General features: G+C 51.9%; 1 protein-coding gene across 1 annotated transcript; it reads right to left on the reverse strand.

Annotated features, from left to right (window-relative positions):
• Positions 1-8,947: 8,947 nt before the first annotated feature.
• HPCAL4 (hippocalcin like 4) lies at positions 8,948-23,126 on the reverse strand. The gene is made up of 4 exons (XM_067533728.1): positions 22,985-23,126; positions 13,799-13,968; positions 12,674-12,889; positions 8,948-11,489 (listed from the first exon to the last, which is right to left on the reverse strand). The coding sequence occupies exons 2-4, from the start codon at positions 13,958-13,960 to the stop codon at positions 11,292-11,294; spliced, it is 576 nt and encodes a 191-aa protein (XP_067389829.1). The 5' UTR covers positions 13,961-13,968; positions 22,985-23,126; the 3' UTR covers positions 8,948-11,291.
• Between the last annotated feature and the right edge of the window lie 200 nt (positions 23,127-23,326).

Here is a 23,326-nt window from a genome sequence, read left to right on the forward strand (position 1 = left end):
CTATTAATTCTGTTTATCTGTGACATATATGCTGTTCACAGGAGGAGGCTGCAAGAGTATTCAGGAGTGCTACGGAAAGACATAAAAGACAGAGATCCACAAAGATATTCAGGCTTCTAACCTCTATTGAAGTCAAGAGCCTAAATATCTTTGAGGAGCTGGGCCAAGGTCTCTGCCCCAAGAAGCTAGCTCAGATGGAGACAATAAATGGGACAAAGGCCATGGGAGGCCGAGGGACTGAGGATCAATGCAGGAGGCTTAGTGTTTTAAGGAAAAATCCCAAATAAGAGAAGGAAGGTGCTTGGGCATGGGAATAGGAGGGTGTTCCCAAAATAGAAGATGTCAGGAAAGATGGTTCAAAGCTGAGAGTGGGGGATGGCAGCAAAGGGAAGGGTTAGAAGAGAGGATATGAAGGAGGAAGAGGGGGCTACAGGATGAAATGGTAATAAGAATACTAATACCTAGTTCTATATAGCACTTTTCACTAGTAGAGCCCAAAATGCTTCACCGTCTTTAATGTATTTATCCTCACAACACCCTTGTGAGAACGGCAGTGCTGTTATCCCCAGTGTACAGGTGGGGAACTGAGGCCCAGAGAGGCTAAGTGACTTGCCCAAGGTCGCACAGGACATCTGTGGCAGAGCTAGGAACTGAACCTGGATCTGCCACGCTGGATCTGGATCCTCAGCTAGGGCCCAAACCGCTTGGGGTGGAGTTATGCAAAGCCCTGGAAGACAGAAGGAGCTTGAATGTGGTGCTGCAGAAGGGAGGAAGCCAATGTAAGGACTGCTGTGGTTGGAGCACTGAGAGAGGAAGATGATCTAAGCAGGGACATTCTGGGGAGGCGAGATGCAGGCTGGTTGTGATAGTCAAGGCATGTGAAGGCCAAGGGATGGGCCAGGCTTTTCACAATAGGGCTGGAGAGGAAAGGTCTGTTTGCGGGCAGCAGAGAGGAAACCCACCCAGTGAGGCTGGAGGCCAGGGGGGTGATGGAGTTCTCTGCAGTGATGGAGACCTGCCCACCTTTTGATGAACCGCTGAATGACAGGTTTAGTCCTGCTGGAGGACTGCGAATGACTGTAAATCACCCAGAGTAGTTTGCGCAAATCTGGCACTATGTAAATGTCAGGGAGACTTGGAAACCCCTGGTGGGAACAGCATGACTCGTGAGTCCATCATCGTCAAGAAGGCTCATTGGGAAGAAACAGAGCCATACTTTGGTGGTTTGATATGGAGTCGCCGGCGTGCACGCATCAGGATTCACCTGCTCTTCCTCTGCATCTCTGCAGGGGGGACCATGCTGTGCATTAGTGAATAGAACTGTTAATCATATTCACTAGCTAATAAATCATCTCCCAAGTGCATTCACTTATAGAAGCCAGCCCATCTGAGTGAAGTCTGAGGCCCTAACTGCTAAAAACACCATTTGGGACAGAGAAACCCTTTCCCCTCCAGCAGTGCAAAGACATGCAATGCACAGCCAGGAACCCACTGAATCATGGCTGCAATGTCAGGTGAAGCAGCAAACACTCCCGTACTGTAAAGCATTTAGCAACGCAAACCTAGAACCGATCCACACTGTAACCCGCCCCTATAGAAGGCTACTTTAAATGCTCTACTGCGCTGACCATCAGACTAGAGCCAATCGAAAAATTCGAGACTGAACATTTTTCCGTCGGAAAAAGCTGGTTCACCAAAATCAAGATGTTTCACGGGCACGTGGCGACTTCGATGAAAAGTTTCAGAATCAAAGTGGAGTATTTCGTTTCAACTTTCCTAGCTGATAGTTATTCTAGTTATATCATATATATTTGACATTATGCTGTAACATTTCATTTCAATACAGTCATTTCAAGATTTCCAAATCAAAATGCTTCGGAATATTTCATTCTGTGAATGGTTCGATCCTTTCATCAAGATTTGGGACAAAACGAACATCAAAATGTCAGAATTTTGCATGGGACAGAAAGCCCATCTTCTGACCAGCTCCACTTCAGCCCAATGGAGCCAACAACTTCCCCCTAAACTAAATGTTCCTCAAGGCACTAGCTTAAACCCCGTGAAACAACAGTACATGAGTCACTGGGAAGAACAGACCAAAACCAACAAATTGGCATGCTCGGGACATCTGCATGGACCAGCAACTTCACCACAGCAAAATGTGTAAAACTCAGACCAACTACCAAATACAGACTCAAGGCCCGTCTGCTAGAGATGGAAATGGAGCAACACAAAGCACAACCCTGGGAGACAGGACTAAGGATGAGACACAACAGCCCCACCACACAGCAACCTGCTACTGGACCAGGAATGGGCAATGATGACCAGTGGACCCAGGAGATAAAGCCCCAGATGTAGTGGGAAGCCCCATGCTGGGCAGATGCAAGGTGAATCATAGCTGTCTCTGACAGGTCCCCAAGGGTGTTGGCTTATTTATCCTTTGGCAACCCTAAGGAATTTTAGTCATGTCACCCACTCAGACTTTGAGTGCAGTAAGGGCCTGTTGTCAAGGATCCCATCCTCTTCCCTAAGAACTGGGCACTGAGCTAGTGTCAGGACTCATCGGTCTTGCCTGTGAGATGCTACAAGGCCATTAGATACGTGTTTTGCACAACATTTCATCCAGCAACTAAAGGGTTGATTTTCTGAACTGATTGTCCACAGGCTAATTAGACTTCTTATTAGCTAGAGGCCTCAGGGAAAGGACAAAACATGAGACATTGTTGCATCTCATGTTCTAACTGGCACCTTCATTTAAGTAAAGCTGGGTACAATGGTGCTGCACAGCATGCTGCTGGAGAACAGCATTGGCTTCAGAAGTGGCTCAATTGCTGTATTGATCCTGAGCTCCTTGGAACCCCCCGCTGTGTGTTTGATAACAGTTCACCCTTGAAAAAGAACCACATGAAGAGCTTTGCCAGTCTCCATACACAGCAGTTACCCTAGTACACTAGTGGAAGGATGGCTGCTGAAGGAAGAAGTTAGTCCACCACGCCTCCTGGAACAGACCCAGATATTCCAGGCTTAAGTGACTGCCCTTTCTAATAGCATCTCTGGCTGGTTACCAAGATCAGGGTCTGGGGCTTGCACATGCGATAATACAGAGGTGTGATTTGTCAAGTTTCTCCTTCCCCAGACACTTGCGGAGCTGCACACACACAGACAAGTTCAAGGCAACCCCGTCAAACCAAACTGATCCCCGATACCCTCAGGAGACTAGTGTATTGGGACAAAGCTTCCAAGTTCCCCTGCCCCAGGACCCGACTTGTATTTGTGTGCAAAGGTTTTATAAATGCAGCCCGCCCAGCCAGCTGGAGGGCAAAGGAACCCCACGTGACCCACAAGCCTGCTTAGGTCAGCACCAGCCCAGAAAGCCGAGCAGTAGGGCATGAGCTAGTCTTTGTTGCCTTCGTTTGCAGCCCCCTGAACCTGAGAAGGAAAGTGCCAAGGTCCAAAAGCAGAAAGCATGCTCCACACCCAGGGCCTCGGCTGTTTCCAGGGGGCTGTCCCCTCAGTACATCAACAGGTCAGCAATGCGCTTGTCGACGCTGCCAGTTTTAGAGTGGTCTCCCTCTATTGTCCTAGCAGCGGTGCAGCTCCACTAGGGGGAGCACTTGTGTAGACAGGGCACAGGGGTTTTTACCAGTGTCTCAGCTAACTCACCTCTAGGTGAGAGTGGGAAAGGCACCTGAGCCCCATCTACACTAGGGCTGCCAGTGCCAGAGCAATAACTGGAGAGTGCCTGAAAAACACTGCTTGGGCATCAATCTTTTTAGACTGCAAACACCCTGGGGCAGGGACTCTCTGTGGGGCTGATCCCTCGAAGCGCTGAGCACACCCAGCTCCTAGAGCAGACGCCGCTCTTCAGCTCCTCTCAGGATCGGGCCCTTAGACGCCCAGCACCAGGCGCGCTGTTGGAACTGAGGTGATAGGCAGGGAGGAGCTGGGTCTGCCAAGTCACTTGCTGGCATCCTGTCTCAGAGCCTGAAAACGAGGCTGAGCGCCCGCACTGCGGGGGAACCTTGTAGGCACACGGCTGCTGAAGACGTGCCAGGACCTTTTGTATTTAGAAAAAAAAAAATGGAAGTATTTTAAGAGGCTAATGCTACATCAGTTCCCTAGCAACCAGGATCAGTCGTTATCTTAACGAGTTTGTGATGGGGAGTGGGGGAGAAGAGATCAAAATATAAGGAAAAATGAGGCAGCGAAGAGGTGGAGTCTGAAAAGAAGGCGCATAACGGAATTGTAGAGGGAGGGGGTGGTTCACCAATAAGCAATGGAGCCTCCCCTCCCCACCCCCCAGTTATTATGGCTATTTATGTTGTAGCAATGCCTAGGAGGCTGGGTTATAGTCCAGGCCCCTTTGTGCTAGGTGCTGTACATACAAGAGCACTGTTCTCATCCAGCTCAGGTTAGCAGTGACTGGATGTTATTGTGCAATGGCAGCTTGGTAGCCCTCACGTGAAATGAGTTTGCTGGGTCTCCATCCAGTTCCCAGGGGACAAATGACACCCAGCCCCCTTATAGCAAGCTCAGCAGAGTCTGAGACGCGCTCCCTGCTCCTGCCAGAGGCAGGAATCTTTCCAACCTGTGCCACGCACGGGGCCTTCTCGACTGGAGGGGGCACTGCCATGGCCTCTGGCCCGGAGCTGTCTGTCTGACAACGACCATGGGCCCTGAATTCATTGCACGGTAAAAAGGGAAGTGGAGGAGAGCAAACGGGAATGCCAGGCAGAGAAGCTGGCCCAGTCCCAGAGGAGTGGGCAGCTGGCGGGGCAGGACTCAGAGATCTCGCTCCATTTCTGGGTATTCCACTGCCCTCTAGTGGAACGAGAGCCCCACCAGCCGGTCTAGTTACAGAGCACGGCACGACAGAGGGGTTCCTTCCACCAGGCACTCACCCAGAGAGGGTTAAAACATGCCAGTCCTCACAAACCCTCTCTCCTTGTTACACGTTTGCATTTTCTTTTGGGGGAGAAAGCACAGTTAGGTGGTTCGAGCAGGGAGGCAGGGCTGTTGGGGGTCTAATCCCAGCCCTGCCACCAAGTCACTGTGTCCCCACAGGCAGGGCCGTTAATCTCTCTGGGCTTCAGTTTTCCCATGCGTGAAGTGGGGATGATACTCACCGACCTCCCGGAGGCGGGTGTGAGGCTTCAACCATTCCCATCTGCCCCTTCGCTGGGGATTTTGAGGCAGGTCCTGCCGGCAGCACACTAGTTTAAACCTGCTGGGGCTCCTTTGACTTTCTTGGGGCTGTTATAACTCGGCCGAGCTCCGGGGACGGAGCAGCACGATCCCTTCAGTGGTTGCTGGGGCTGCAGTCAGCACCCGCTAGGATCACATCAAAGTCGGTTAGCGATTCCTTGCAAATAGAAATGCAGGAGTGCATGTCAACTTGCCCTTTGTTTGACTTTGCCTTAGGCTCCGCTGACTCCCAATTTATACTAGACAACTGATGTTTCCCATAACAATTACCTCCCTTCCATCCTTCAAAGTAATTCGGGCCCAGTTGGGGAGGTGGGCAGCAGCGGGACCCTGGGCAGGGAATCTTTGCCCCTGGCTGTCTTTTACAGAAAAAGTCAGTGAAGGGAGCAAGGCTGGGACTGGAAAATGTTCTCCTGCGTGTGAGGACGGAGGACACACTAGGCCCGTGGTTCTCAACCCGCCAGCCGCTTGTGGCCCAACCAGCACATAGCTGCGGCCCATGTAACATCCTCTGGGCCATATAGGCAGTATAGACATTGTGTGGATGTGGCCCACACATAGAGAGCTGCATATGCGGCCCACCATGGTAAATAGGTTGAGAATCATTTCACTAGAGTGTTACCGGCCCTTACCACGGGGTCTCCGTCACATGGTGTTTGTACAGCACCTAGCACAATGGGGCTCCATTCCCAGGTGGTCCCTAGGCACTACTGTAATAATCATCATAGGGAACCAAGTCTCTGGCTGCTCTTGGGCTCTCTCCGTCTCTGCTGTTGTGTCGGGTGGTATGTACCCAATTCTTTGCTACGTAAGAACACTCTGGCCTCTGTAACAAAATATGGTGCAGGTATCCTCGCCACATGGACCATAAGAAGCCATTAAAACACCACCCACATAGCCAGTGGTGCATGCTGCACCATTCTCTCAGAACAAGAGATTAGGGGACATGTCCGGCTCCATCTCTGCGCTGCCTGCTGCCTGAGTGAGGAACAAATACAAAGATGAGCATTTTCACACATCACTCCTGGCTTGTTATTGCTTCTTGCCCCTCCTCATTTTCAAGGATCTTCATCGTCTGAAGGAGATTCCGTGTTGATGAATGGACAGGCAAGAGCCAGGGACAGCTATAGTCTAATGGCTGCTTGCATCATCTGCTTGGGATATCACAGAGCACATCACGTTTTTCCAGCCCTACACAACTTCCTTTTTGGGTGAGGGAGCAGGGGAAAGCCAAGCCCAGGAGCTGACTTGAATCAGATAAACTTGCTTTGTGCCAGTCTGGTACAAGCTGTACCTAGTGTGAACATGAATGTGGCACTCAGGGGGTTGCAAGCTGCCACGACAGCTCCTGGTGCTGCAAGTTGGAGTATCTTTAGGGCAAAGGCAGAATCCAGCACTAATAAGGTAGGAAGGGCAGAGAGTCAGTGGTAGATACGTAACCGAGCTGGGACAATTTCACCGGCAATGCTCAAACCGCAGGGAGGGGAGGGAATGCTGAGAGAAGAAATGCCTATTGACTTCTGGCTTCTCTGCCCAGCTCTTCCACGGATTCATGTTCTGGTTTTAGGCAACTCACAACCTCCCAGGGCTTCAGTTATTACAACTAAACCGTGACGAACGGCTGGAGCGGTAGGGAAGCTGTGCGACCGGTGGGCAATGGTGCTGCAGCCGGGTGCTGTGGGAATTCCATTCAAAAGCTTGTTAAAACTTATTTTAAGACCCCTTATTTCTCCCCCCTTTCTCAGAGGCTCGGCTCATTTTCCCTTTAAGGAATTTAATATTTGACCAAGCTGCCTTTGTGCCATTACCAAACAATAATGCAGAGCCCACTAGAGCAGAAAGCATGCTCGGGATTGTTCCGCAAGAACTCGGGGCTGAGCAACCAGCCTCCTGAAACTGACCGAGCAACTTGCATGATTCCACTGCAACGGCCCCTAAACCAGCACCAAGCAACCCTATGTGGGGGAGTGGTTCTTGGCCCTTCTCACTCCCAGCAACTCAAGGTGCCAAATCGCCCCCCACCACCACCACCACCCTCCTTCATAAGGCCTGAGGGAATGGGCTTTGCGAAGGGGTAGGCTGGGGGAAATAATTCCTACCCCACCACCCACTCCAAGGCTCCAGAGCATCTGCAGAAATGCTCAGCACCCCATGGCTGCAGGGTGTTAACAACCACTGTGCCCACCTTTCCCCGCTCTCCAGAGGGCGTGAAGAGGGGATGCTGCAGCCACAGCCCAGCCCCTTCTTATAAATCACGGTGAGTACAGCAGCGCTAAGGGGCTCTTTAGGCTAGTTGCTCTCCAGACAGATACTGCCCCTGCTCAGCCCATCACGGCCACGCCAGGCTCCCCCCAATCGTCTCTGTGCATACATCTACACTGTAGTAAAGGAGTCACGGGGCAGCACGGCAAAGGCTGGAGGGCTCAGGTTCTTGGGGATAAAAATGGCAGTGTAGGCATTCAGGTCTGGGCTTGGAACCCCCCCCCAGGTGGGTGGATCTCACAGCGCCAGCTCCGGCCCAAGGCGGAATGTCTACACTGCCATTTCCAGCCGCACAGCCTGCACCCGAATCAACTGAGCTGAGCACTAAGATTCAGTGCATGGGTTTTTTTATTGCAGTATAGACACCCCCTAGGGGCTGGGCTCCCCCAGGTAAAGGGTACACTTTACTGGGGCCTGGAGGCCCTGGACCAGGCTGCAACCCCCATTACCATGAGGAAAAAGTTGTTCATGGCTGATGAGTTTGTGTGTCTGGGATGAGGGATTGTGGTATGTGTGTGGGAGGGGGCCCATGTTACAAGTTTGTTCTGGGCCTGAAAAAAATTATGTTTGGGCCCTGCCTGGGGGTTTTAGGCTCTGCTACCCCCCCATGCACATTGAGCAAGGGGCAGGATTTGGCCCTACATAGGGCTCTGCCAGATTGCAGGAACTGGGAACGAAGCCAGGGTGCTGCATTGGCTGGGACTGAGGTAGAACAGCAATCCCTGCCTGTCCTGGGTAATAGCTACTAAGGGACCTATCCTCCATGAATTTTAGTTCTTTTTTGAACCCCATTATAGTCTTGGCCTTCACAACATCCTCGGGCAAGGAGTTCCCCAGGTTGACACTGCATTGTGTGAAGAAATACTTTCTTCCATTCATTTTAAATCTGCTGCTTATTAATTTCATTGGGTGACTCCTAGTTTTTGTGTTATGAAAAAGGAGTAAACACCTCTTATTTCCTTTCTCCAGCCCAGTCATGATTCTATAGCCCTCCAGCATGTCCCCCTCCCCTTAGTGATCTCTTTTCCCAAGATGAAAAGTCCCACTCTTATTAAGCTTTCCTCCTAGGGAAGCTTTTCCATACCCCTCATCATTTCATTTGTCCTTTTGTGTATCTTTTTGAGATGGGACAACCAGATCTGCATGCAATATTCAAGATGTGGGCATATCATATTACCTCTTTATAAATCCATGGTATTTTCTGTCTTCTTATCTATCCCTTTCCTAACGATTCCCAACATTGTTAGCTTTTTTGACTGCGGCTGCCCATTGAGTGGATGTTTTTAAGAGAACTCTCCACAATGACTCCATAATCTCTTTAAGTGGAAATAGCTAATTTAGACCCCATCATTTTATATGTATAATGCACATTGGGAAACAATCCCAACTAATCAACATTGAATTTCATCTGCCATTTTGTTGCCATATCACCCAGAGAAGATTATGTAGCCTCTGGCATCACCAATAACTACTCCGTGGAAACCCTGATGGGACACATTTTATTTTTTCAGTTAAAAAAATATATAACAACTCCACGGCTTCCCAACAGTTATTACAATAATCAAAACCACAATGAGCGGACTAGATACACATCTGTGAATAAACAACTGTCCCAGGGTTGGAAAAGGGCAGAGGCGGTAGGCTGGAGAGGGGAAAAGGTTTAAAAAAAAAAAAAAAAAAACTCATTAAGTCACTCCTAGGCCCTTGAACCTACTCTGTGAAATGTAGCATGCATGGTGTGACCACCAGGCTGGATTGGTCCTTTCAAAGGCCACAAACACCTCTTGGTCCCAGCTATTCTGCTGCTGCTGCTGCTTCCCCTGTAACTCCCCCCCCCCAAACCACCACCACCACCACCACCACCACCGCTTCTCTCCCTTCACCACCCTCCCTCTGCCTTCGGAGAGCTTCTACCCAGAGAAGCTCCCTGTCCCAGAAGAATTCCTCCCATCATGTCTCACCCCATCACTTCTCTGCTTTGGTCCGCCGGCTTCAGACCAGCCCTTCTTTCTTCACCCTCAACCCTCCTTCCCCATGCCTCACTTTACACCCTCTCTGGACAGGATGCCACCGCAGAGAGTCACGGCTGCTCGCTCGGCTGAAAGGGTCACATAAGTGCTGAGCAACACGCAGCACTCCATGCCGTGTGGTGGGTCATCTGTCCACCCTGCTGAGCTTGGGAACAGAAGCAAGACCCAGGATTAAAAAACTCCCACCCCCCCCCCCCCAAAAAAACAAAACAAAACAGAAATCAAGTCATCTCTTCCATAGCAGCACAATTAAGCTAGATTGGTCTAAGACTTTCCTACCTTGAGGAGAGATTAAGCCAGCAAATACCCATCTCTAACAATGCCAACTGTGGGCAGAATCCCTGTATTCCATCAGCAGCAGAGGTCTAATGCCTGTACTTCTCGTTAGCTGTACGACCCCACCACCACCCCCCACTATCCAAATCACAAGGAAATTGCTTCCACAACCCTGCCCTAACATTCCTAGTGGGAGTCCATGTTCACAGCAAGACACTCTCAGCTCTGACCTTCCTCTGACCCAGGCAGACAAGAGCGATTTGAACACGGAACCAGCACGAACGTGCCAGGGCAACAGGAAGAGGGACTTGGAGACTAGTTGAACCATTGTTTGACCCCATGGTTGCCTTTGACTGGAGCATGTAGCATCAATTGCCCCTTCCTTAGCCTCCTGAGAAGTCCTGTATTCATGGGTCGCTTGGATTTCTGGTCAGCCAGGACAGCAGAGGGGCAGTTTAAATTATTTCAAGATGGAAAAAAAATAAAATAAAAAAAGGTGCATGAAAGTGCATTTGAGACCAAAAGCTGCTTGCTCTGCACTGTTCATTAGACAGAAGGTGGCACGCTAGGATTTTGCAGTTACGGAAAAGGAGGCAGAGTCAGTTATTTCTAAACAACTCACACTACCGCCAGTGCCTCATCTAGGGAACCCTGCAACCATCACCCAGGTGCTCACAGCAGTGAAAGGAGAGGCAGAAAGGTGGGGACTAGAGGACAGTAACCCTAGTAGGAGGCTAAGGATTGGGGCACAGAACCCAGGAGCTGGCAGGGCTCAGTTCTGGCTAGTCCAATTTGCGGCTCCATGGAATTGGGTGTCTAGCGTGTGGGAGGGAAGAGACGGTTCAGACCAGCAGCCAGGAGCCTGACAGCAGCCTAATTTGGGGGCATCACAAGGAATCTGGGTTTAGCAGGGGGCGATTTGCTGGTTTGTAACTTAGGATCAAACAGCACCTGATAGGATAGTCCCACGGGGTGGTAGGGGATGGAGCTAGGGATAAGAAAGCAGCTAGTAGATTGGAGGGAGCACTTTGCCCTATGCAGGTCAGCTGGGGGAGCTGGAAGGCTGGATGTTTGTTATGGGGTGAACACGACTTTGGACAGCCCACTTCAGGGCTGGGGGGATGAAGTACTGAGGATGCTTAAGCTGGTGTCAGGGGCTAGGTGGGGAAAGTAGAGGGGATGGTAGGATGTATCCCTAGGGGAGGACTATCAGGAGAGGCGGGGGGAGGGGGGGGGGGATGAACCCCCTCTGCCTAACAGACTGCAGGGGTTTTTGTGGGGTGGATTGTTAGAGGGGTTTGAACATGGCACAAGGCCCAGGCAGTCCCTCCAGGGGGGCTCGGGGAGTGGGGTGCAGAGGTGAGACAGTGGAAGGCTGCAAGCAGAACGCACTCTGCCTGAGCAGTGGAGTGTACAGCTCTGGGAAGCAGGGGCTGGGTGCAAGGTTTGGGGAAGGACGGCAACTGGTCTGCTGGGGCAGGCGGCCTCGGGCAGTCCAGCTGGAGTCTGCGGGGGACACTATTTCTGCATGTCACACTGCAGGAGGAGGACAATCGAGGGGTCACTCTTGGCAGCTTCCTTGAACTCCTCCAGGGTGATCTGGTCATCCTTGTCCTTGTCCATCTTGGTGAAGATCTTGTCAACCCGCTGCTGGGGCGTCAGCCCATCCTGGTTCATTCTCATCATGATGACCGTCCCCACCATCTTGTAAATGGCCTGAGATGAAGGACAGAGGAAAGAGGGGTGACGTGCCAGTGAAGGCCCCTTCTGCATGGCTACAACACTCTGCCCTGCCCCTCCATCCCCCCCAGGATAGTAGATCTTCCCAGCAAGTGAAGGTGTGGTTGCCGCACAGGGAGGAGTACCCCTGCTAGCTTCAATCCCATTGGCATGGGTAACACTAGCACGGCCCAGGGAGACACGGCCATGTACTGATTGCTAGCCCAGGCCTCTGCAACCACGCTGCCATGGTTACTCCTGCGAGCTGGATTAAAGCTAGCAGGCCGTGCGACACCCCCCCACCCCCTTCACTTGCACTCCTGCCTACCCAGGATCCTGCTCACACGGTTGAATGCTCCCCCTACCCCCAGCCGCTGTAGTATCATTGCTGTGGTTCCCTGAGCTAGCTGTGATCTAGTTCAGGTCAGTCTACACATGCTGCAGTCCCACCTACTGACTGCAGTGTAGACCTACCCAGAGGGTGTCACTCCAGCTTGAGGAGAGTCAGTGTGCCGGAGAGTAGCATGGTCATGCTTACACACAGGGTACATCCCAGGGGGCAGGCGGGATTGTGACCAGGTGGCTATCCTGTGCCACCACCCCCATAGCCATGGCTGGGCTGCTATTTTGCAGTGCGCTAGCTGGATCAAAGCTAATGCAGGTAGATTTACTAGACAGAGCCACACAGCCTGCTGCTGGTCCCTTTCCTCCTGCTGCAGGGATTGCCGGCCCCTCCAGCCCAGAGAGCTGCGTCAATGGACGCCAGCAGCTCACCTGACCCTGCGTGCCTTCGGGGCCCAGGTCTGTGCCCAAGGAAGAACAATCATTGCCAGAGATGATTTAGTGATCAGGCATGGGCACTTAATTCTTGGGAGGGACGGAGGAAGGTCAGAGCAGCCTGGAGGGAAGGGCTAACGCTCTGGGGGATAGGGATTTACCACCAACGGCAGAGGACGTTTGTTACCTGTGGTTTGGGGCGTGGTTTGGGTACTGAATAAAGTTGCTTTGGAGTTTGGACACTTGTGAGCTGCAATTTTTGCAGTGGATTCTATTCTAGCCTCTTGGTCCTGCATCCCAATCTCCCATCACTGCCTGGGGCTAGTTATCAGAACCGGCCCATGGCAGCATCTTTGGCCCCACTTGGTCTTCAGAGACAGAGAGAGGACAGGGCAGCCCAATACCTCAATTATTTCTAGCATCTCCAAGCGGGTTATCTTCCCATCTCCATCTAGATCGTACATCTCAAAAGCCCAGTTCAGCTTCTGCTCAAAGCTTCCCCTGGAGGTGACGGACAGGGCACAGATGAACTCCCGGAAGTCAATTGTCCCATCGCCGTTCTTATCAAACGTGCGGAAGGCATGCTGGGCAAACTTGGAAGCATCCCCATATGGGAAAAACTGCAGGGAGAAAAGAGGCTAGCAAGAGATCTAAAGAGACAGAGGATCTGCTGCGCAAGGAAAAATGTAAAATTCAGCCTCTAAGAAGCAAGGATACACACAGTCACTATCCTTTCTAAAGATAGAGATACTGGGCATCAACTCAGAGATAATAGCAGGAGGAGGAGGGGGAAGGAATCAGAGTTGGCCCTATTTGATTTTAGACGCAAATCTGTGAAGGCCTGGCAGAACCTAGAACTTTAGAGGACTGCTTTAGGCTCCCCACTCTAGTCAGCTGCTTCTCTAAATATGGCCAATTTTGATCACTGCAGCGAAAGGGGACCTAAGGGGGGGAACCCCACAAACCAACCAGAACAATCAGAGACAAATTCAGGGGACGCCTCAGCCTGCAGATAGCAGGCAGCAGAGGTGGTTTTAATGGGGGTCTAGGATCTTACTCTGGATCTGGACTTTATAGGAACAGCCAAACATTTACAGCTGCAGAGTCCAGAGAGCTCCAGGCTGTTTAGTACTAGCCTAGTGAGGGGTTCTAGGGCTCAGGCCCAGGATCCCGAGAGCAGAGGGAGCTCTACTGGAGTTTCGCAGTAGCACAGCTGGAGGATTATTGTGCCAGTCAACCCTGGCGGGTAATGAGCTCCAGATTTCATCCTAACCATAAGAATCTCCTGAGAAGTCTCGGTCCAGACAGAACCAGCAATGAAGGGGGAGATTCAGTGGTGCCCTGGACCTCTGGTGGGTTCTAGCACCACCTGTTTGCTTTGCCTTCACTGAGGTCAGTTAGTGGTCTCAGCTAATTACCAAACACAGCCTTTTACACAGCCGAAGCCCCACATTTCCCAGCTGCTTGTGCCTCATCTGTCCCCACCCACCCCCTGCCGCCTGACACGGACCATCTTCCCTCCCCTGTACCTTTATGTAGAGCTGCTGGAATTCATCCAGGTTGAGGATGCCAGTGGGACAGTCCTTCAGGAATCCCTTGTACCACTGCTTTAGCTCCTGCTCACTGAATTCTGTGCTTCTCACCAGGTCGTCCAGCATCTCGGGGGCCAGCTTACTGTTGTGTTTGCCCATCACTGACTCTGGAAAGAACAATACAGTTCCTAGAGGCGGAAGTACTGGAAGTGTTCTGGAGAGGGATGAGCACCAGGCTCTCTCGGGCTTCATTACCCAACTGTGCCACTGACTTGCTGGCAAGTCGCTTCCCTGTGCCTCAGTGTCCCCTGCTCCCCCTCTGCAAAAAGGAGGGTAGCAATACTGACCAGCCACAGGGGTGTGCATGGGAGCGTTAGCTAGTTGAGCTTTGTACAGAAATGCCTTGGAAGCATCATCAAGTAATGAATATTGCCAATGTTTCAGAGTAATGCTATCGGAAAATCCAGTGACTGATGAATGATTCACTTGCCACCGCTGGAGAGAATACCTGCCTGTCCCCCTGCCACCCCGACTGCAGCTGGGTTGTTTGTGCCTTGGATGTTTCTGTACTAGCCACCCATCTTCAGACCTTAACCAGAAACACTCGTAGGAGCACTTGTGACAAGGGCCACCCTGGCTCATACACAGCCCAGACTAGACAGCTCCCAGGAGATCCACCTGATCACATTCCCTTACGTCGAGTCTTGGCAGAGGTTTCATGGTGTCTAACCAACACCCCACCTGCCAGTCACGGGCACCTGCCCCCCATGGCCAATAAAAACCACAGTGCCCAGGAAAGGGACTCCATCTCATGGCACCTGCCACTGCGTAAAACAGACTTTAGAAGCGGTTGAGAAGGCTCTTAACATCCATTGTGACTCCAGCGGGAGTAGAGTATCATGAATCATCTTGTTCAGAGTTCTTCCTGGAATGATTTCACAGGCCCCCCCCATACTCCCCAAGGCCATCAAAAACAAAAAAGCACCATCACTGGATGGGATTTTGAGGACACGTCCAATTGCTGGGAAGTTGCGATAGCAGCCGGGAACCCTTTTCCCTCTTCCCCATGGCTGTAGAGGGCTGAGCTGGCCACCAGGTGGCAAGAACACCCTCCCTCTCCACAGAAGAGGGCCGAGCACCTGAATGCGGTGCTCTCCAGCACACACCCCCACCTCTGGGGTTGGGGTCAGGCAGGCACTGACCTTAGAACTGCTTGAGACTTCCTTAGTGAGCAGATATCTAAGCAGGGCTAGAATCCTTTGCCAAGAGACAGCCAGCATCCACTCAGTGCCGGGCAAGGCAGGAATGCCCATGGGGCATACAGGTGGGAGAGACGTAGCTTCAGCAGGGAGGGGGTCTTGCCATAAAACGCTTCCAAGAAGGGGAGAGGGCTAACGTGAGGGCTGAAGCTGAAATCAGAGGGCAAGCCACCCATTGCTGTGAAGGATGAAATCAATTTCAAATTTCCTCTCTGAAAGGTAAGGGGGGGTGGAGCACAGGGAAGCCCTTGTCAGTGTTTTGGGGGTGACACCACTCCCAGGTGTCAGAGGCTAGGAGCGAGAAGAGGGCATTGTTAAGAGCCCTCTCACCCACAAGACAGCGAGCCTCATGATCTCGGAGGTTTAATTTAAAGCCCCGGTGCCTGCCGTCACGCCAGTACAGAAGAATCTTTGCTTTTACATTTTTTAAAAGCAAGTTTCTTGCCCTCCTGGCTACAGAGGAAGAGTTTGAAAAAGGGTCACTTGAGTGTGATCCAAAAGGTTTGGCACCAAGAAGGCAAAGAAAGAAACCCACGTTTAAGGGGAGGGGGAGGGGGGAAAAAAGTCTTGTGATTTTTTTTAAACCAAAAATTTGAGATTTTTGCCCCCTCGTGATTTTTGAAGGTTTGGGGTTGGCAGTATGGAGGCCACCACCACTTAGCTCAGACAGACCGACCTACCCTTTAAGTCCAAGGGACACGGGCCATATCTAGGAATTCCAGATAGCGCTCTCATCTCCCGCCCCCCCGAACACACCCTCCCTTCTCCACGTAAGGCTTGCTGGAAGTGTCAATAGACTAGACCCAGGGGGAATGGTTCGGGGAACAAAGAGGGCTCTAGCAAACATTTGAGTTGCTCTAGAGAATAACTAACCTCCTGCTGTTTGCTGTAGGAGGAGCAGGGGGCTGGGAGGCAGGATTCCTAGCTTCTATTCAGGACTCTGCAAGCTCAGGCAAGTCACAGGTCAGCCTTTGTGCCTCTGTTTCCCCACCCACAAACCAGTAGTTACACCTCTCAGAGTGGAGCATTGTTCGTCTTAACGAGTGCCTGGGAAGTGCTTGGAGATTCGTATGTGACAGATGCTATAGAAGGGCAAAGTATTTACAGTTTCATGAACTCCTGAGTGGGGAACTGGTGTCTGACAAACTCCCGTGACAGACGCCAAACCCCCCCATGGGAGGTTACCTACGGAGCAGAGAAGAGGGTACAGATGCTCCAGAGAGGTCATTCCTAGCCCAACAACCCCAGATACAGGTCATCATTAGGGACAGAGCCCAAGTCTTTCAATTCTAAAGCAGAGGCCTCTACCCCTTGAGCTAAAAGGAGTAAATCCATAAACAAGTAGCAGTAGTAGGCTCTTATCTGGTGTGTTCCAACCAGCAGAGGGTAACAACATTTAGCAAGTGTGTTACACTGGGCTGCAGCCTTGTGGAGGTAAGGATCTCAAAGATGCTGTTGAGGCAGCTCTGACATTTGCCTGTCTGCGTCAGCCAGCCCTTTAGAAAACAGCTCCTTTCATCCCCAGGCTCTCCTACAGCCCTGTACGGAGGAGCAAAATACTGGCAAGTCAGTGACTGCGTAGGCAAAGAGACTCTGTATCGCTCCCAGCAATCGCTCCCACACAGCCTGGGTCGTTATTTGCTGTTTAACTGAATGACAGATGGTTGACCAGGAGGACACCGGTGTTATCTTGTACCCTCCACAAAGTTAAAGAAAATTGGATGTTTAAGTTCACCAGGAGATAGACCAGAACAGACAAGCCCAGATCTCCGTTTGATGCACATAAAATGCCATGTTTTGGACTATAAGTGATGTCCTTACGGAGATGCCTGCCTTGGGACCCTGCTTTTTGTCTCCTCCAATCAGCTTCCCATACTCTCCTTTTCTGGGCTTCCCAGGACCCCTTGTTCTATGCCCCACAAAGTCAGTAAAGATGTCAACAGTCTAAAAATGCTCACAAATAATGATGTGCCTTCCTAGCATAGCTAGGAGCACAGCTCCTTTCCACTTCTCTGTGCCACCAGCATTAGTTCACAGCCCACGGACCTGAACCTGCAGAAGTGACTGAGTTGCTAAATGCCCCATTGAGATCAAAAGGAGTTTTGCCACTGATTTCAGTGAAGATCAGAGAGGCTGAGCCAACCCTGTCTGGGATCACAGGCCAGTGGTCTAGTGTCTTGGCACAGATGTTAATTTCTGTCTCCTGGATACTGTGCAATCAGGTGTGCAGGAAGAGAGCTCGCTTTGCAAGCAGGGCTGGCTGGTGGAGGGACCGTCACACCCTGCACAAGAGAAGGTGCGTCAGGCATCTAGTCCCCAGCTGCGGTGTTCTCCTCCAGCAATTCTCAGTATTGAGCAAGTGAAGACAAAACATAGGACTACTTGTGCCCAAATCTAGATGTTTAACTGGCAGAGAGGTCAGGGCCTGGGAGAGGCGATGTCACTGGGCCCTTTTATTTCAGATGGCTCCGAGTATGGCACAAGGGACACCCCATTGCTGAAGGAGGAGGAGGAATTCCTAAGGACGCTGGGCCAAGTTCATCCCCCACCTCACAGCAGCTGCTGCCCAGTTCAACCCACTCTCTCTGCTTAGCACTCTCTGCCGACGACACACGCCCGAGAACTGCTGGAGGCAGAGCAGCAGGCTCCTAGAAGAGCATCCGCTCTACCTAGCCCGTGTCTTTAAGTCACCCCCTCCAACCTCAGCAGGGGTCTCAGCCGCGGTGGAGTTTGCTCCAACACACCGGGGCTGGGGAGGAGGACATGGGGATTTTGTTATGGGATTCCACAGCCCCTTCTGGGAGCAGAAGGCAGAACACTAGGAACCGTGGGCCTGGCCCTGACATTTCATCTCCAAGCCTGGAGCTGATCCCAGAGAGGTAATAGCAGCAGATCTCATTTCACCCAGGGACCCAGTCGTGACACCATACGATGCAGATTCCTTCACCTCTCCCGCAGGCCCTAAATGCACCCGGCAGCCCCGTTCCTGCTCTCCCTGCTCCCTACAGGGTTAGTATCCTGCCTGGCTCCCACTCATCCCCTTTACCACAGGAATGTGCTCGAACAATGCCGCCGCCTGGGGGCTCTTGCTCTGCAATGGGCATTTCGCTTCAACAAAGCAGAAGAATCTTTCAGCCGAGTTTGGATGTTTTGAGAACCCCAGTAAAATCAGGATTCCCAGCTGTGCTTTCCCGGAGCCCACCCCAGAGAGCCTGCCCACTGATGCCCCCACCCCACCACGCCCCAGCCGCAGCCAGTCTCACGTACAAACTTCACCTGCCCCCAATCCTTCTCGGCCACTCAGCATCCCCAAGCAGAGTGCCTCAACTGCTACAGACGTCAGCGGGAGCGGAGGGCACTTCACATTATGAAAGACCTGGCCTTGTCTTGGGTCTCTTTTCTGTCCATTTCCTCCCTGCCCCCCATCATTTGGGTGTGGCTGCCTCCCTAGTGACTCCCTGTCCCTACACTTCATCCACTGCAGAAGCAACAACATTTACCCCCCTCCACCACCACCTCACCCCACTGGACCCTCTCCGGCCCAAGTGGGGGCAGATGCTGCCCAAATTCATGGTCAACCTGACTTCCCTGAGGCCTCTTGTGTCAGGCACAGGGACGTTCAGGTGTGAGGGGACGGAGGCTGAGCCTCCCCCCTGCACGCCCCTTCCCCCAGGTCTGTTTGTGCTCACGCAGAAGGGGGGCAGGGACAATCTCCTCATTACCCTGGTACGTACAGGAGCTGGTGCTGAGGAGGTTGCCATGGTGACAGCTCCACTGTGGCGAGATTGTTGCCAACAGTAGCAGCATCCTCGAAGCTACCAGCCAACTCTTCCCTGCGCCTTTTACTTCCACAGACCTCGGTGCTTCAGCCAAAAACACACAAAAAACCCTCAATTAAAATCATGCAAGTTTGGGGAAGAAAGAAGAGGAAATAAAATCCATGGCTAATGGTCCCAGGAGGGGTCAAAATCAGGTTCCCTCTACAACCGCCACCAGTCCTTGTCTCCTGAGACTTAGAGTAGAACATCTGCCTTTTGAGATCTTTGGGTCCCTTACATAAAGGTTTCTGCAGCTTTAGGGCTGACAGCTCCACATTTTGAAGGGGTGGATCCTCTGGTCCTGAGGAATGAGATAAAGCATCGCAGTACTCTATTTCACACACGCCATGCCCACCAGTGTCAGAGAGGAGAAAGTCCATGCCAAGGGGAAGTGCCCTGTGTCTCCCACTCTGACCCCACTTATGCCAAGACTCAGCCTGTGACGTTCAGAACAAGAGAAATGCGAGCATCCCTGCTACATGCCCACAGACCGGTCTTCGTGAAAGCCTGCATCACAAGCTCAGCCCAGATCCCTTTCATAACAAGGGCTCACAGCCACCGCTGTGGTGAGTGCATCTGTTCTTTGCAGAAACTGGAGAGCACAACAAGCCTGCAGACATGGATCTGGGCTCTCATAGGACTGGGCTGGGCCAGGCCAGCACCAGTTGGATGGGTGATCTCCCAGGAACACCAGAGTGCAGGCTGTGCTGTTGATTGCTGTGAGGTGGAATTCTTCTGAGCCACACTGGTCACGTAGCCTAGCTTGGTGCTGCTACTGGCGGTGCCATCTGTCACATGCTGTTTGCAAAACAAGGTCTCAACTCCTTGTTACTAGTCAAGATGTAGGGCTTCTTGTGGGAAAGGAGGAGATGTGGGAGTGAAGTGTTTGGTGTTAAACTCGTGCCCTGGTGGAATTCAGACTTGGCTCAATTCCTTTCTTCCCCACTTACAATTTTCCCTGCAGCTCTAATTGAGAGCAGTGGCCAGAGCATAGGTCTGGGAGTCAGGACTCCCCAGTACTAGTTCCAGCCATGCTGTCTTGAGCAAGTCACATCACCTCTCTGTGCCCCTAGTTCTCCCCCTCCCATCCCCACACTTTACAGATTTGGGGAAGATCTTTACCTGCCTCCACTTTCCTTCTAAAGTGTGCTGCAGTGATAATGTTCCACAATAGCTATAGTCCACTCCAGAAGTGGCTGCCTTTCAGTGGCCAAGTGACAAAATCCCAAGTTACAGCCCATAGACCAGTTTACGTCTGCAGAGCGCTGAGAGCTGAAAAGATGCCGTGTGAGTGTGTAAAGTGTATTATCTAGACACAGGAAGCCAGAACACAAGAGTTAGTCTGTGGGACTCACATGGTGCATGGAAATTCTCCAGTCGGAGTTTTTCCTTCTTGTTGCAAAGGTTTATTATTCTGAACATCAGAGAAAGGCCTTGGATACAGTTGTTCTGCTCCGCCACCCCCTTCTGATTGTGAGGTTCACATTGCCTCCTGGAGTCCCCCTTCCTTCGTTTAGTGGGACTGTGTCCCTCTGCAGATCACTACAACTTACTGCTTGATTTAGACACAGGCAGCTCTTCTACTGGTTGACAATTAACCCTTTTGCTCCTAAAGCGGTCAGGTTTTCTTGGTACAAAACCCATTGCTATGAACAGAGGAAGAAGAATGGCTGGCAAGTAGGTTCAAAGTAAGTGGGATGGCTGGGTTGGAGGGATCCCCTCCCATGCGCAGAGACAGGGAGGACAAGCCTTCCTAGTAGATTCATAGGGAGGTTCCCATGTTGGCTGGAGCGGGCCCACTTTGCATAGGAGAACAGTGAGACCTGTTGTGACCATGCAAATGCTGCTTGTGTCCTGTGGCATCTCTCACAATTCAGCAGGTGCTCCAGGAGCAGTAGAAGGGGGTGACAGGTGATCATCCCCTGCACCTAGAAGGAAACAGTGTGTGATAAGCCCTGGGGGTTTGTGGAGGCAGGAAGACATTCCATGTGTGCATCTGTGAGGAGTGCAACACCTGTGTACATCATATCTAGACAGGTTACACACACACACACGGGCACGCACGGAGTGTGCATGTTCAGTTAGTGCACTCAGCCTCCCAGTGCACACAGGAGAGTGTGTAAGTGTTCTGTGGGGGGCAGGGGTGTACGCACACAAGAAGGGAACGTGTGGTGAAGGTACACTAACGCCGTATTTTTGCATCAAATGGCAGCTTCAATCTAGTTCGCTCTTCATGAGTAATTTTAACAGCCAGGGAATAAAAGGCATCCCGGGCTGGGATAATCCCATTTTGTCCAGGGAATGGGAGCGAACCCCCAGAGGCAGGAAATTACATCTTGATCACTGGAACAAGGGATTAGGTGGTGATGTTGACAGTTGCCTGTGGTACTGTGCAGGATGAAAGGCGCTCTAGAATTATTTAGTGTCCCCACCCAAGCTGCTGCACGAACAGTTAAAGCACCATTGAAACAGACTGATGCAAGACACTGAATTGTAAGACGTCGTTTGTGTGGCGTGTATGTTCCATTGTGTGGCCAGTATGGCTGGTGTGTGTACACATCTGCACTGCACGGGCCTAGACACACACATTACACTGGGTGCAACACAAAGATGCGGGCACAAGTTTGGAAAGGGCTCCTTCATCCTGTGGACTGGCATGTGCGTTAAGTGGTTAGTTCTCTGTCAGGTGACGACTTTCTGAAGGTTCTCCGAGACCCGGAGAACCCACCACTGCATCCCTCCAGAGCTGTGACTGGTCAAAAGCTAACAATCTTGAAACAAATCGCCCGGTGATCAGCTGCTGGCATGCTGCTCACAGTACCTGGCACAGGCAGTGGGAAACAGGAAAAAGCTGTGGCAGGCACCCTGGTGGTATGAAGCCCTGGGGAACTGGCTTTGTTGCTGCTGGCCAAATAGGGTACTCCAGACTCCAAATCCCTTTAGTTTTCTGGAGGCCAGCATCTCCAGAACAGCAATGCCACGATTCACACGGGCCAGTTACAAAACCTCTTATCCAAACTGTTACTTGGGAGACTCACCGAGATCCCCTCCCAAACCAGGGCCTTCCCTCTAGGAAGGACAAGATGGCTGCTTTTATGGTGGGGGGGGGGGGGGGGGGGGGAAATCTAAAGCTTTAGTACATTTGGGAACCAAATAGTCATAGCACGCGTGTGCACAGACTAGCATATGCGTAGGCACAATCCCTTACTGCCTCCCCACCCGCAAATACAATAAAGCATCAATGAAAATATCCCTTGTAGTACCTACCCCACCAGCCCATTCCCCTCCTATGTACACTCGTAAAAATCACGCTGCTGGCATCTGCAGCACACTATGGTCCTATCCCTGCTGCACGAACCTGTTAGCTGGAGGCAAACAAAGGTATGGGAGGCAGGGGGTGTGTCTGTGTGCGTGTGTTCCAAAAGACCTTTACACTCTTTGACTGAGGTTGGGGGTAGGAGGGCTCCCCAGGCTTAGTGCAGAAGATTCCCCTCATGAGAACTGGGCCATCCCCTTCCACCTGGCTCTCTGCCATTTCCCAAAAGGCAGGGGCTCCCCATTTCTGCCAGCTGCACAGGGATTTTATAAGACCAGGCACCGCATTCCCCAAACCCATTTCCAGAGCGGTGGGAAACTTTGCAGAAGGAGCAGCAAGAGTTCTGGGTTGACGCCAGCACGGGGCAACCTCCGCCATCCCCCACCGAGATGGAGCCCATAGGGCAGGTTAACCAAGTAACCAGAGTTCCAGACTCTTTCATCCCCTCGGGAGAAAGAACTTCACTCACACACACAATCCTTTGCAATAAGTACGGCAAAGACAGCACCTGTCCGGGACCAGCTCCAGCCGGGCCCTCATCACACTGCTTAGCAAAGGGCTCTCTCAGTCAGCAGTGGGGGTGAGCAGAGGAAGGCACAGGACAGTGCCAGCTGGCTGATCAGACCCACTGGCCCCCTTACAGACACACACTTTAGTCACAAACACATCATCCTACCATGGGCTATTGCTAAACCTCCATTTTATTTCCAGCCAGCCCCTGCTGTTCCCCAAACCCACTGCAGCTATACCAGACCCTGGAGCATTTTTCTCTCCCATGCTTGTCTCTTACCTTGGAGGGGGCCTGGAATGCAGGTGAAGCTGCCGGTGTCTCTCCGGCCCAACGAGGTGTCAGCCCCAGCTGCAATGTCTCAGGAGCCTGAGAAGGACACGTCCTAGCCATGCACTGGGACAATCCCTGCTTTCCCCCCACCTCATCTGCCTGTGAGCTCAGCCTCTCCTCCTGTCTTGTATCAGCAGGAGCCCCGCCTCCCTCAGAAGGCAGGAGCCGGATTGGTTCTGCTCCCAGGCTCATTGGCAGAGGAGAGTGTCAGTCAGCAGAGAGCCTGCTTCAGGTGGGGCTAGGAAGATGTTCCCTGCCTGTGCCTGTCATGCTGATCCCCAGGCTGCTGTG

This window comes from Emydura macquarii, unplaced genomic scaffold, assembly GCF_026122565.2.
Source record: "Emydura macquarii macquarii isolate MOO-44397 ecotype Brisbane River unplaced genomic scaffold, CSIRO-AGI_Emac_v2 contig_3348, whole genome shotgun sequence".
NCBI lineage: Eukaryota > Metazoa > Chordata > Testudines > Chelidae > Emydura > Emydura macquarii.